Source organism: Sinocyclocheilus grahami, unplaced genomic scaffold (genome assembly GCF_001515645.1).
Source record: "Sinocyclocheilus grahami isolate Dianchi unplaced genomic scaffold, SAMN03320097.WGS_v1.1 scaffold1326.1, whole genome shotgun sequence".
NCBI classification, from domain to species: Eukaryota; Metazoa; Chordata; class Actinopteri; order Cypriniformes; family Cyprinidae; genus Sinocyclocheilus; species Sinocyclocheilus grahami.
In genome coordinates, this window is record NW_015506505.1 from 21,190 (window position 1) to 36,491 (window position 15,302).

The following is a 15,302-nucleotide window of genomic DNA, read 5'->3' on the forward strand; positions in this document are numbered from 1 at the left end:
AAGCAACTTTATGCCTTGTGGTGAAGAAACAACAGGGCACTGATGGCATGTTTTTATTGTGATCTTCTGTGTTCTCATCTCACATCACAAAATCAACTTAAAAACCAATACTTAAACCAAAAATCAATATTCTCCATTTGCTTAAGCAGTCAAGTGGTATCATGACTGGTGTATGGTACAGTTTCTGTTCTGATTTGATGTGGTTGTTTCCCATTGCGCAGCTTTTCATTTTCACTTTGAACAGAGACTTGTAGCTGGAAATGTGTCAGGTTGCGCCACACAGAGGCTCACCTTCATGCAGTGGAATGAGGGAGTCCAGCGTGAAGAAGATCTGATTGAGCTCATGTTCTGTCATAATAGACAGCTTCAGCATGGGGTCACGATACGCCTGAGATGAGATCACACATCAGACAGAAGACACTCAAACTTACTCAAGCAGAACTATGACTGAGAAACATGATAGTAGGAATTAGAACAGAATGTAGAAACAGACAGCACATAAAATCATATGCTGGAGCAGAGTTTTCCAAACGGGGGTTAGTTGATAAAAAGCTAATAATGATTTAAATAAAGAAATGAAAAATAAATAAAGTAGGTCTGTAGTTGAAATAAAACTGAAAGCGCAATATGACTCAGAGTGCATAAGGCTGGGATCCAGTCATGTTTCAGCACTGTTTACTGTGTTCACTGTTATCAGGTGTTGTCAGTGTCTCGGTTCACAGTAAACACGGACTTAAAGATTCTCCACCAAAATAAATGCTTGAGGGTTTAAAGTTTAATGTGAAAGCAAATAATTTAGGACATATTAGTATAGTAACTTGTAGTGCAAAATAAAAATATTATAATTATCAAATATAATTTTTTTCATTCTGGTGAATTTACGAGTTGGGGTAAAACTAAGGCTGGGCGATATATCGAGTTTGTATTTTATATTTTTAATAGGCGATATGGTATGAGGCGATACCGGTTATATAGATATGCAGTAGTTTGATTCGAGCGCATCTGAATAACAGCAGAGGACACAGAGTGAGCTGCTGTGGGGAAAGTGCATCACACAATTAGTCCTAAAGATGAGACATGCTTTACATGAAGGGCTTCAGAATAACTGGTAAGATATAGTTAACACGTTCAGTTTAAAGCGGCTCAGATGCTCTGACAGACTCACAGAGAGGTTACATGCACCGTTTAATGTGTTTGAGATGTGCTGTTTTCCTCAGTGCAGAACTTACATTTCACAGCTATATTCTCCAACTGTAAATGTTAGAAAGTCACGGAAATATTTCCATTCTGCTGTCAGGAGCCTTCTGCATGCGATTCTCCGCTAAACTTCACAGACTTCAGTGAACGAGCGCCAAACAGACGGAGTGCAATAATTGTGTCATACGTAGAATTTTAAACCTACACGTAAGTGTATTTTATGATAGCAGATAGCAGTAATGGAGTAATCAAAATATAATGCCATTAATCTGTGCTCTTGTGTTTATTTACTTTCATTTTTAGTTTAGTGAATTCAACTTCTGCCTTAAATAACATTATTTTTGTAAAATGTTAGAAAGTGGATAGTATAGCCTACTTTCACTATATTTATCTTCATTGCCTTTAATATAAACATTGTTTCATTGGACAAAATTGGGCAGGATGTAAAAAAACAAAAAAAAACATTATATATATATATATATATATATATATATATATATATATATATATATATATACATACACAGAGAAATCCTACAATGTGATTTTCTGGATTTATTTTTCTCATTTTGTCTCTCATAGTTGAAGTATACCTATGATGAAAATTACAGGCCTCTCTCATCTTTTTAAGTGGGAGAACTTGCACAATTGGTGGCTGACTAAATACTTTTTTCCCCCCACTGTATATATATATATAAATCCAAATAGAAAATTTAGAGAATACAGAGATATATACCGTATATCACATTTCAGCCAAAAAATACAGATATGAGTTTTTGGTAAAACCAGGACTCAAAGGTTTTCATGCTGAATGAAGTGATGGGAAAAGCAGAGTGTACCTTCTTGGCCAGCTTCAAGTCCTCAATCAGGTCCTGTTCTCCCTGAGACAGCTCAAAGATGGCCTGACGAACAGAGGACAGGAAAGAAACAACAAAAGAAAGATTAACTTCAGTAAGATGTATAATCTTTGAAGAGGAAAAAAATCACATAGGATGCATCTTGCAGACATTCTGGTAATACTGTCATGTAACGAATCAGCTCATGAGGAAATAGGAATAATTAACCATAACTAGTTATAATTAATCAGAGTATTTGTTAAATCTAGCTAACAAAATATATATTGTGTGTTTGAGTGGTCCAGACGCTACAGTCAATAGCATTTACTATTGTCAAGTCAAGCTCATACATGCATTACTCTGAGGTCGCTGGTCTAAGTCAAAAGACGATCTATCCCCAAGATCTATCGATTTTCTAACCTATTTGTGGTGCACGGGATAAATTATGCACCAAAGATGAACACAAGATTTTCGATTTCTGCTGAATATTTAATTTTCCATTTCATTTTGGAAGATGTGAGAGTGGGTTTGGACTGTGGTGAAGTCACCTCTTGTCTCTTGATCTCTGTGGAGGACAGCATATGTCCCAGGGCCAGGTCGAATGTCTCGCTCCAGAGCTTGCTGTCGCGGCGTTTGGTGATGGCTGGTGCGATCTGCCGGCCCCACGGCCTGCAGTCGCTGCGGAAGCTGATGGAGCGCTGAGGAAACAGGACAACAGGGAAAACAGTTCAATAAACTCTTCCATTCAAAAAAAGAAGATTTTTCCAACTATCATTTCATATGTCAGGCTTTACAGGGTTAATAAGCTCTTTAATGAACAAAGCAAACTTTTACAAGGTTGTTTCTCAGTCAGTTCTCAAAAGCATGAAATCAGTATTAATGTTTAAGGTCTTATAATCATGCAGTAAAGACAGCTTAATAATAATATGTTTCTGGTGTTTTAATGTTCTATTTCTGGTTGTTTTGTATATTGACTTAAATTATTTGAACACAACTTATAAGCATTACAGCACCAGAGCAGACTGGATGAAATTCTAGCACATCTATAAGAAGTTAATACAGGTTAATGGAGCAGATCCTGCGGTCGGGCCTGTACCTGCAGCGTCTGTCCGATGCGCTTGAGCGGAGCAGCTTTGACTGGAGGGATGAGACTCGCCAGAGATGTCACTCGAGACAGAGGCTTCACACGCTTGGTGCTGGGCTCCTGAAGATCACAAACACACACTAGGATGAACACCTCACACCCACAGCTAGTGAAGGTTACACCACTCATGTGAGAGAGGCTTCAGTCTGTCTGGGTGACTCTCACCAAACCGCCCTCTAGCATAACGTGAGGCATACTTCAATAAGACTTATTAAAACGTTTCTGGAAATCTTTGTATTGCCAGTCATAGATGTCTCTGAGTCAATAGTTGCTTCTAGCTATGGAAACTCTTAAACAAGAGTTAAACACAGATTCCATGTCACAATAATTTACTATCCATCTTGAGTGGTCCAATGGATGTTGCATTGTAAAATTCTTTTACAATATAATTCTGTCAAAGAACAATTTCAGCTTCCTATCTAGTCCCTCAACATATATACTCATGTTCATGTACCTTGTAATTAGTGGTCGACCGATATATCGCCCGATATTTTACATTTTTCATATATCGGCATCAGCCGATAAGTTTTTCTGTTTGGCCGATGCATTTGACTTTTATTTTGACGGCGTAGAGAACGGCAGTGCCTGAACACAGAGTGCTCACATTCTCCCTCTTGTTCGCTGTTGTCATTCAGTTCTGTCTAATACGGATAGAAGTCTGTCTAATAATCAGATAGAACGGTTAAACAAAGGAATTAAAATGTATACAAAGTATTATATTATTAGTAATAGAAAGGCAAACATTATAATACTTTCTCGTTTGCCATAAGCATTCAGAAAATACACATTTATATCATTTAAAGAAATTTGAATGACTAATGAACATTTAATTTCACAAAGCTTGCAGACTTAGTCGAATCCAGCTGTGAGATCTTGTGAAGTGTGCATTTGTATCCTGCATGATCGCGTGTTCTCTGTGTGACGGATGTGGACAGGAGGATAGTTCGGCTTCATTGGAGACGCACGATCGACAAACTTTAAACTCGTGATTTCAAATTATGCTGCGCTTTATGCATTTGCCCACGGTCATATTCATGTCATTTCCACTGTGTGCTGTATGTAACATGAGTGTTACCTTGGCTTTATTTGAAAATATATGATTCCCAATGCACACAAACTTCCCAGAATACTGAGTGCTCTTTTGGTTACAGTTTACTTCCTTTTTAATTATATTTTAATTAAATATTTATTTATTTGTGAAAAATACTTTGCCATCTAAAGTATGTGTTTATTTTACACATTTATTTTTAAATCCATTTTCAAATTATTTCAAATTTCTTGAATATTAATACAATTATATCGGCTTTATATCGGCCACCCTGCTTTCCAAGATATCGGCATCGGCTGTCAAAAAACCCATATCGGTCGACCACTACTTGTAATGTGCTCTAGCTATGACCCTGCTGAGCTGACTTATTCCATAAACATCTATATAACCAAAATTTTTTGTCGGCCGTGATGCAAGCTGGTGGTTTTGCAAAACCATTACATAGGTAGGTAATCGCTTGTAAAACAAGGACAATTAAAAATGGTCAAGCAACCTACTTTACAATATTTGAATGGAATGACCCCTATAACAAATATTTTCCATGTGATTCTTGCTGTGCATAAATGTACTGTTATTTGGAAATGTCTGAATAAAAATGTCTCAAAATTTGTAGCTTTAGTCCAGTGTGCATTACTTACAACACTAACAAGACAACTAGACAATTATCAAGATTCAGGACTGAAATGAGGCAGCACATGCAAAACACGAAGACAAGCACACTGTTATCATATCAAAGCTTTCAATGTCTGTTCATTAACACAATCAGCAGTGAGCATTATCATATCTATGTAGGACAGTCATACTGGAGTCTGGAGAACACACACAGACACACACTCTCACACACTCAGAAATTCACACACACACACACACACACTCTCTCTCTTTCTCTCTCTCTCTCACACACACGCCATAGTAATCTATTGCTTGACATAAATTGGAGCCGTTCAGGTTGTAGTTCTAAAACGAATACATACAAACAGTATACAAGACATTTTTAAGCCACAGATTCCCTCTGGAATTCCTTATGGGTTGTTAGTGTTGCAGTTTTTGATTTAGGAGTTAAATAGGTCTGTGGTTAACATTACTTAAAGAGGCTTTGATGTTTTGTTTTACAACACAAACTACACTTTTCACAACCGTACTAGACACTTATTGGTAGCTGAATGCATATTTCACAAGCCAAAATATTTCATAAATAAATGAGAAACTTGAGAATGAAGGGTGTTCCATGTGCAAAAAAAGAAAACATAAAATGTATGTATTATGATACTGTCAGGTATCAAAGAAAGTTTCAGTCAGATCTATCAACATTCTGAAGACATTTTTGTCCCTAAACTATAATTAACTAAACCCATATAGACACTTACATGTTTCATGTTAGGTATTATAAACTGATATGTGGAAAAAAAGCAGCCTGAATGTACTGTATAATACACTGTACATAAATAAAAGAATTGCAGTGGCTTTGAGTTGGAAATGTGGACGAGCTCTTCGGACTGTCTGAGGTTTGCTAATATGATTCTGCCTTATTTGACCAGATGCATAATTCTAGATATGGCTACTGGCCAAACGCTCTGTACCAGTGCATCCCTGCACTATAATGTGATTGCTCAATATTTGCTTATGTAGGTCTGAATGTGCCTCCCAGACATGCAGCCTGATTTGTACAGGATCAATGCATCATGGTTCACTGAGGGATTACGCTGGTGCATAAAAATGCTCCGAACTACAACCGGATCCTTTGAGAATGAATGCTCAGAAAAAGACTGGAAAATAAAATTGGGATTAATAAAAAACATGAAAAGATAGATTTTTTAACACTAACATAAGGCCCTGTGAAATTTGTTTTATTTTGTATTATTAAAAAATTATTTTTTATTTTCTCCCAAATTATGTATTCCGTTGCAAAAAGCATGTCTAAACTGAATTCATAGAATTTTACCAATTTATTAATTTATAAAAATTTGAACAATAGTAGGTCCCCCTCCAGATTAAATCTGTTTTATCATAAATTAGTGTTGTCAAAAGTACTGATGTCAGTACTGAAATCTTAAACATGTGACGATGCCAGCATTTCCCGTCAGCATTTTGAGCGCTGTTGAGCAGATTCTTACAGCTCTGATTGGCCAGTGTGTTCACGCGCTCAACAGATACTGTATGTCTGTGATTGGCTACAATGACCATCGCTTCACGCTCTTCACCGAGTGCTTACATTTTGATTTGATTCATTATTGTACAGCTCTATTTTTGATTTATTAAAACGTACCTAATTCCATGACAGTCTACTCTGCACCTATATGATAAGTAGTATCTATGCAGTAACAGGAATCCTGTTGTTCACATTACTGTAGTATGCAGTGTTGACATCTGACTCATAGCATGTGCTTTGAGTCTCCTATCTCACACCTCCAAACCCATTTTCTGTTTAACTAATGGGTTACAGAACGAAAGCAAACCCACAGGATTCCCAAAATAGAGCTTACACAACACACAACACCAAGCCACCCTGTAGTAGAGTGGTTAACCTACAGTATGTGTCACCAAACAGAAACCCCTGCCATTCACACAAGCCAAACTAACATGACCTGAAAAACTCACGATCACATCAAAGGTTCCTATAATTATTTACTATAGGCCAATACTACACGAGGTATGCTTAACTACTCATTAATTCAATCAAAACTATACTCAGAACTATACTGGAAGCTTTTTTTTGGTATTAAATGAAACATATGTTATTATTTCTCTTGCTTCATTCACTTCGTTCATTGCATTCTGGGATTGATTTCTTAGTCTGTCTTAAGGCGCAGACACATTTAACGTTCTTCTGCAAATTGCCAAATTCAGGCATTTCAATAGGAATCTGCACAATTGGGAATTTAGTGTGAGGTTTTACTACACAGATTTCACACTGGGTTCAAGGCAAATTTATCATGTTGACCAACAGAAACTGTTTGCATTGAAAATAACTTCTGTGTTAGCTGTGGTTCATACATTATACACTACTGTGAATTGACCTTTTTTCCCATTAAATTTCGCTAACTTGACTGCACCTTCAGAAGCTGGCCAAATGAGGTAGCGTCTCTTAGAAACTGCATGCCTTGCCTTCCTATTAGAACAGCTTTCATGTCTCCGTGCAATGCTCTCTAGGATGAAACAAAGCTAATGTATTAAAGGGATAGTTCACCCAAAATTTTAATTGGATGTTTATCTGCTTACCTCCAGGGCATCCAAGATGTAGCTGGCTTTGTTTCTTCAGTAGAACACAAATGAAGATTTTTAACTCAAACCGTTACAGTCTGTCAGTCATATAATTGAAGTGAATGGGAAATGAGTCTTGTTCTTCTTCTTGCTTTACGGCAGATCGCAGACTTATAAGTGCATTACCAACAGTGTTGCCAACTTTTTTCAATGGAAAGTAGCTAAACCCCGCCTGAAAAGTCGCTAAATGTCGTTAGATGATGTCATACACTAATTGGCATATTCATGACATCAGTGCGTCATATTGTCTTGCCTCCCTGTGCTTACATACTGCATTTTAATGCAGCCGAATTCTCAATAAAGCAGTTTTTATTAATATATTTTACTGTTTCTGTTGTCAGACAACGGAATGAATATTACAGTGACTGAAATGCAGTCCATTAAGACTACATAGCCAGTTCTCAAAGATTAATCTGCACTAAAATTCTAATCACGACATTGTCTAATGAAATCAACTACACATACGATTAAGACAATGGCTGTGCTGTGATTTCGGCTATACTTGCATGTAAAATAGAGTTAGAGAATATATTTTTTTAACTGAAAGTGCTGCTCCTCTCTGCGCTCGCTGAACAGAGCAGACGCAGAGAAAGAGGTGTGTGCGCTGGGAAAGCAAGACCTCATGGCTCATGCAGCAGTACCGGAGAGTCTCAGAGACTAAATAAGGTTTGAACAAGAAAGTAGCTAGATTTGGCACTAGTTGCTTTTTTGGAAAAAAGTCACTAAGGGGGTCTGAAAAGGCGCTAAATCTAGCGACAAAGTCGCTAAATTGGCAACACTGATTACCGCCACCTATCTCTCAAATGGACCATTGACGCCTAATTGAGATTGTAGATAGAGTGTCAATGGTCCATTTGAGAGATAGGTGGCGGTAATGCACTTATAAGTCTGCAATCTGCCGTAAAACAAGAAGAAGAAAAAGCGTCACGCGCCGGCTGTCGAGGACGCGCTCAGGACAGTTAAGACATTGCAGTGCATCAGAGGTAAAAAAAACTATATAAATACTGTTCAGTTTCTTGCACAGACCAATCGTTTAGTGTATTTACACATCAGTGTATCGTTACGAGCCGCAGGGTTTAATTAGGTTTTGTTTGTGTATGTTTTTTTGACTCTCAAAGCAGTGATTCTAATTCACTTCCATTATATGACTGACAGACTGCAATGGTTTGAGTTAAAAATCTATGTTTGTGTTCTACTGAAGAAACACAGTCACCTACATCTTGGATGGCCTGGTGGTAAGCAGATAAATCATAAAATTTTCATTTTTGGGTGAACTATCCCTTTAAAGAACAATAATGACTACATCCATAAAACTGAAAGCAGTTCTCATGGGCACCAGAAGTTCAGATGGGTCCAGCGTGGAATGGGCTCCAGAAGCAGGTCGAAGTGTCTGTGCATCTGTACGCAGCAATCAGAGAGAAGCTGCAGATGTGTTCTGACGAGAGGTTTGACCTACAGCTCCAGTCAGTAAGATGAAAGCAGGAGGAATGATGGTTATACACATGTCTTTGATGTGTTCTGCTGAAAGGGAGTCGCTTCTGTGGGAAAGTTTGAGTCATGCACTGATCAGGGTAGAACGACACCAAAACTGCAGTCAGAGCCCGGGGATCCCAAAAGGCAGGAGAAAAAATAACGTTTTCACACGTATCATAGGAGAAAAGACCGGCCTGCTGCCTGGTGATTTATTAAAAGTGCAAAAAAAGTTTGTAATTCAATACTGATGATGACTTAAAAAGTAAAACCTGGCTTTATATGGATATATATAATTTTATATGGATACATATACATATTTTTTTTTGCTGTGAAAACCACTGCACGTTTAGCATTCTCTCGTAGAAAACTACTATACGGAAAATGCTTTATGTAATGAATCAAGAAAGTGATATTAGATGACTAAATTCAGTTTACACCTTATTAATAAAACATACTATGCACTGAAACACAATGCGCTACACTGCATGCTAAGCATTTTCTTTATAATGTTTTTCTATGGGAAAATGCTTAACATTAAATTGTGTACATTGTGTTCATACACATTAAGCATCCTTAACGAGAAAGATAATTGAAATTTTCTGTCAGGACATTATATATTTTTCTATGGATTTTTTATGGAGTGTAGAAAATTACCACGTGTTTTTGCTGTGTGTCCTAACTGATCGAATTTGATCTATAATGTCTGATTTATTTATGTGGGTGTCAAAAAATCAAAATTGAAAGAAAGAACGACCTTGCATTTTCACATGTTGCATGAGAGCAGCAGAAGCGTGTGAATTTACTGTCATGGCAACCAGATACATTGCGTGCAAATTTGCTGGAAGACGATGGTCTCATGGAAGCATCAGTAAAACAGCTTGCAGTCAAACTTTTCTGCAGTTAGTCATGCTATTGAAAAGCACAGAGATCACAACCACAACGATTCCAGAGACCAGCGCTAAGGACAGTGAGGATATTCAATCTCAGCCTCACAGCTGAAACCATACTAACCTCATGAAAGCAGAACTGCTCAACCCACTCATTCACTTTTCCCCGTGTTTCCTGTCAATTTTAAATGCGTATACAGGTATGTATAAAATTATAACTGAGCACTGACAGAGCAGAAAGCTTCCAGCTGAGCAACTGCCATTGTGATGAACGGGAATGTCAACTGAGAATGTCATAGACCTCCTGTTCTTCAAACTAAACGCAGTTCACTGTGTGAAGTCATCCAGAGACCTGCGAATGACACTGGAACATTACAACAATCCCACATGTTCAGAGACATGACTGAGCTGTAAAACTCAGTACAAAACAGCCAATGCAACTCTACAAGTCAACATGCATAAACTTCGCTATTTAAGAAAAGATAACAATTTTTATAACATCCGGTGACAAAACTGCCTGAGTACTATAAGAATGTTAAAATGAAGGGATAAAAAAATTAATGAAAGGGATAATGAGCATTAGTTTGCATTTCAAAAAGATGGATTTCATGAGAATGTAGCTAGTGCACTAATGGTGATGCTTTGTGTTTCTCTCAAATATATGCAGAAAAACAACAGTAACAAATAATAAAACTTAATCTTCTTTGTGCGTCTGTTTTTCTTAACTAGCCTACTAAGTTAAGAACGCATTGCATCTGATATAAAACAGCATTAACTGAATTCATTGAGCTAAGAGACAAAGAAGTTAACCAGTTAGTAATTAGACTGATTTAAAGGAACACTCCACTATTTTTGAAAATAGGCTCATTTTCCATCTCCCCTAGAGTTAAACAGTTGAGTTTTACCATTTTCGAATCCATTCAGCCGATCTCTGGGTCTGGCAGTAGCACTTTTAGCTTAGCTTAGCATATATCATTGAATCTGATTAGACCGTTAGCATCTCGCTCAAAAATGACCAAAGAGTTTCGATATTTTTCCTATTGAAAACTTGACTCTTCTGTAGTTACATCGTGTACTAAGACCGACGGAAAAGGAAAAGTTGTGATTTTCTAGGCCGATATGGCTAGGAACTATACTCTCATAGTTATAATCAAGGAACTTTGCTGCCGTACCATGAGTGCAGCAGGCGCAATGATATTACGCAGTGCCTGAAAATAGGGTAACTTCCATCAACATAACCAACGTGACCACCTGCTTGCACAGGGAGCGTGCTGGGGACTATTTTCAGGCACTGCATAATATCATTTCGCCTGCTGCACTCATGGTACGGCAGCAATGTTCCTTGATTATTACGCCGGAATGAGAGTATAGTTCCTAGCCATATCGGCCTAGAAAATCACAACTTTTCATTTTCCGTCGGTCTTAGTACATGATGTAACTACAGAAGAGTCAAGTTTTCAATAGGAAAAATATCAAAACTCTTTGGTCATTTTTGAGCGAGATGCTAACGGTCTAATCAGATTCAATGATCTATGCTAAGCTAAGCTAAAAGTGCTACCGCCAGACCTGGAGATCGGCTGAATGGATTCGAAAACGGTAAAACTCTACTGTTTAACTCTAGGGGAGATGGAAAATGAGCCTATTTTCAAAAATAGTGGAGTGTTCCTTTACGTTTGACTAATCTTACAAATGTGCATCTTCTGTCTTGCTTTCTGGAAGTACACATAAAGCAGTAACTGTTCTCATTATTTAGTAGTGATAAACAGCTGTTCAGTGAGCAATGACTCACCTGCACTGATTCAGTGAGAGTTTGAGCTGTCTGAATGATTCAGTCCATGATTCAGACTCCAGTTCAGTCTGATTCACATCAGCCAAAAGATTTAATAAAATAAAAAAAAATTAACACACAAATTGAGTGTTCAGTTAACAAAAAGGACTGCGCATTGTGCTGTATATGCTTTTGCATGTGAAGTCAGCAGGGCAACACAAAGTTCATTCACCATGACTTTTGGTCTTTTGTGTCCAGTCAACCAGACTATCTTGGGTCACTATAGTGGTTTAAACACACTTTGAATAAACCGCCCTCTGAGTTTGGCTGACTTCACACTAAAATCAATGTCGGTTTACCTCAAAAACAACAGGAGAGAAAGACGCCTTTCAAACGCACTTTGCTGATACATCTGGACACACAACACAGCAAAAACATTAGCAGTCTGAAGAAATTATGCCGAAAACCAAGCGCTGACCTCCAGATGCTGAAACCACATCAGAAAAAGCCAAACACCACAAACATCTGCTAAACTTCACCACACTGACTGAACCATGCCATGAAACTGAACAAAATCTTCTGAGAGAAAAGTCATAAATCATGATTCAAACGCCAGTCTTGTAACGTTATGCAGATGTGATTATAAATAAAGCGATTTCAGAATTTTAGACAAATCAGGCACATGTCAGTCTGGTAACAATAAAACACCTGAGTGTATTTGTGACAACACACCACAGCAATAACCAAAACAACTCAAATACAGCTCTACGTGTAATCAAATACACATTTTTAGAAGCCACAACAGTGCAAAGTAGCAAACTATTGTACAAGTTTTATTATTTAAAATTTTCTTATTTTTTTTTTAAATAATATTGAATAAAAATGCTTGCTCACGAATAATGTATACATTCATTATTACTATGGCTAGGCTAATGATAATAATAATGAGTATTATTATTTTTATTATTATAATTAGCCTTATTAACTGAGGCCAGCTGTGTTTGCGGAACGCAGCTCTATAGTCCTCCTCACACATAAGAAGCGCGCGGATCTCACCTTGAGCTCTATCCCCACACTCGGTTCGTCCACGCTGCAGTTTGCTCGATTGATCAGCAGGTAAACCGGGTAATCCTTCGCCACCATACTGACGCTGCTCTCCGCGGCGGAGTGAATAACGCACGCGATCCCGCCAGCTCTGCGGGCTACAGCCGCATCCTCGAGCGCTCGAGAGAGAGAGAGAGAGAGACAGAGACAGAGAGAGAGAGAGACAGAGCGAGAGAGAGATCCGCGTCTGTCAGCGGCGAGCGCTTGACTCAAGCAGGGATCTGAACATAAACTATACTGCCTGAAGAGCTCAATAAATTTGGGATTTATCTTTGCCTCAGCTAACGTGACCTTGAGAAGAAAAAATAAAGTTGCTTTTCTTCAGGCTCTTTATTTGCAGTTCACATTAGTCTAAAGTCAACTTTAAAGGGGTCATATGATGCCATTTCAAGTTTTCCTTTCTCTTTGGAGTGTTACAAGCTCTTGGTGCATAAAGAAGATCTGTAAAGTTGCAAAGACTAAAGTCTCAAATCCAAAGAGATATTCTTTATAAAAGTTAAGAGTCAACCACACCTACCTAAAACGGCTTGTTCTAACACGCCCCCACATATCTACCTCACTATGTGGGAAGATTTGCATAACGCCGCCCAAATGTTCACGCAAAGAAAGAAGGCGTAACTTTTATTCTCACTGTAGTATTGTTGCCATGTCGTGAAGGTGTTGTGTGTTTCATTGTGAAAGCGAAACTACTTTGTTTGGCCTTCCAATAGAGGACGAAGAGTGAGCAGCCCTCCGGCCGCTGCTCACTCTAGCCCTCCGGCCGTTCCTCACTATATCCCCCGGCCTCTGCTCACTCTAGACCTCCGGCCGTTACTCACACAACGTCATATGACCCCTTTAATACACATAGGTGGAGGGTGAACCAACTGCAGGGTATGAGGATAAAAGTAGCCTAATGTTAGTGTAATCTATTAACTACTTACATCATAAACCCTCTTTTTAGGCAAGTACTATATAGGCTATGGGTGTCATGTCATAAGACATTTTTAATACGACTGGATTTGTATTTAACTTGATCAATAAAAACATTATAAGTTACTATTTATAACGCTTCCACTTTCACAGTTATTCAAACAGCAAATACATTATACAGAGAACTGGCCAAAGAACATTTACTTTATCAAATAAAAGTATTACTGATTTCAGTCAAGTGGGAGTTTAAGCACTCAAAAAAAATCCCCTTATAATCAGTGAGGCTGTCTATACACTGTTTGATGAATTATTTTTAATTTTTAACAACGTCATATGACCCCTTTAATACACATAGGTGGAGGGTGAACCAACTGCAGGGTATGAGGATAAAAGTAGCCTAATGTTAGTGTAATCAATTAACTACTTACATCATAAACCCTCTTTTTAGGCAAGTACTATATAGGCTATGGGTGTCATGTCATAAGACATTTTTAATACGACTGGATTTGTATTTAACTTGATCAATAAAAACATTATAAGTTACTATTTATAACGCTTCCACTTTCACAGTTATTCAAACAGCAAATACATTATACAGAGAACTGGCCAAAGAACATTTACTTTATCAAATAAAAGTATTACTGATTTCAGTCAAGTGGGAGTTTAAGCACTCAAAAAAAATCCCCTTATAATCAGTGAGGCTGTCTATACACTGTTTGATGAATGAATCTCTTGCTTACATACATTTGCACTTTGTTTATGATGAGAGAATTTGCGAGAGTGCAGAAATCAGCGCCCTGATCAAAACTCCGGCGTTTCAGCGATGACTCATCTGAACGCTTCTGATTGGCTGCTGCATTCATAAACTCAACGGAGATTGGTTATAATGCGAAAAGCATGAAAAGAGTTATGATGCAACAAGAACAAATTAAATTGAAATAAATAAATACAAAGAATAAAGCGAATGCAGATTTAAATAAATACAAATAAATAGAATAAATAATACATCTAACAGTACAGTAATATAGTGAGAATGAAAGAAATGTACTAGACAGAAAATATTAAAAAGAAAAACTAATATTTATTTTATAATAAATAAAAATAAGGACATTTAATAAATAAAATTTGATTAAGATTGCTCAGATTAAACTAAACAAAAATAATGAGATTAAGCTAAATAAATTATAAAAAGTTATCAAAATCAATCAATCAATAGATCAAAATAAATAATTAAAAACAGACTTAAATAATACATCTAACAGAACAGTATAATAAGTAGGGGAAAAAACAACGTAATTGAAAAATGGAGGGTAAATATAATACAGTATATTACACATATTTATAATTATTAATTTTCCACAAACTGATAAAAATTATTTAAATTTAAAGTATTTAAGATTTAAAGTAAATACTACGGGAAAACAAATGTAATTTCTACATTAAATAATTTAGTTCAGGCAAGAATTTAAAAAGAGAGTAAATTCTATATTAGTACTCAATTTAAGCATGTAGAAATTAAAGTTTGAGCTTATAAGTATATTTTACTTGGAATGGTTTATGTTTACAAAGATTCTTTAAGTAAATATCAAAGTCATGATCCCGTTGTTCCCATCATGCACTTGGGCATGAATAATTAATAACGTTCATTTTTTTGCTGTTTTCGAGTTGTAATT

At 37.0% G+C, this 15,302-nt stretch overlaps 1 protein-coding gene across 6 annotated transcripts in view; it reads right to left on the reverse strand.

Moving 5' to 3' along the window:
- LOC107569252 (rho guanine nucleotide exchange factor 3-like) overlaps positions 1-15,302 on the reverse strand; it is a 58,440-nt gene that overhangs the window by 8,672 nt on the left and 34,466 nt on the right. For 5 of the 6 annotated variants that reach the window (XM_016255286.1, XM_016255285.1, XM_016255284.1 and 2 more), the window contains 4 exons: positions 3,129-3,236; positions 2,581-2,730; positions 2,036-2,098; positions 292-388 (listed from right to left, as the gene is read on the reverse strand). In XM_016255286.1, coding sequence (XP_016110772.1) covers positions 292-388; positions 2,036-2,098; positions 2,581-2,730; positions 3,129-3,236 — 418 coding nt within the window. Of the gene's footprint in view, positions 1-291; positions 389-2,035; positions 2,099-2,580; positions 2,731-3,128; positions 3,237-12,669; positions 12,898-15,302 lie in introns of those variants that run through there. The other variant, XM_016255288.1, reaches the window with a different exon arrangement.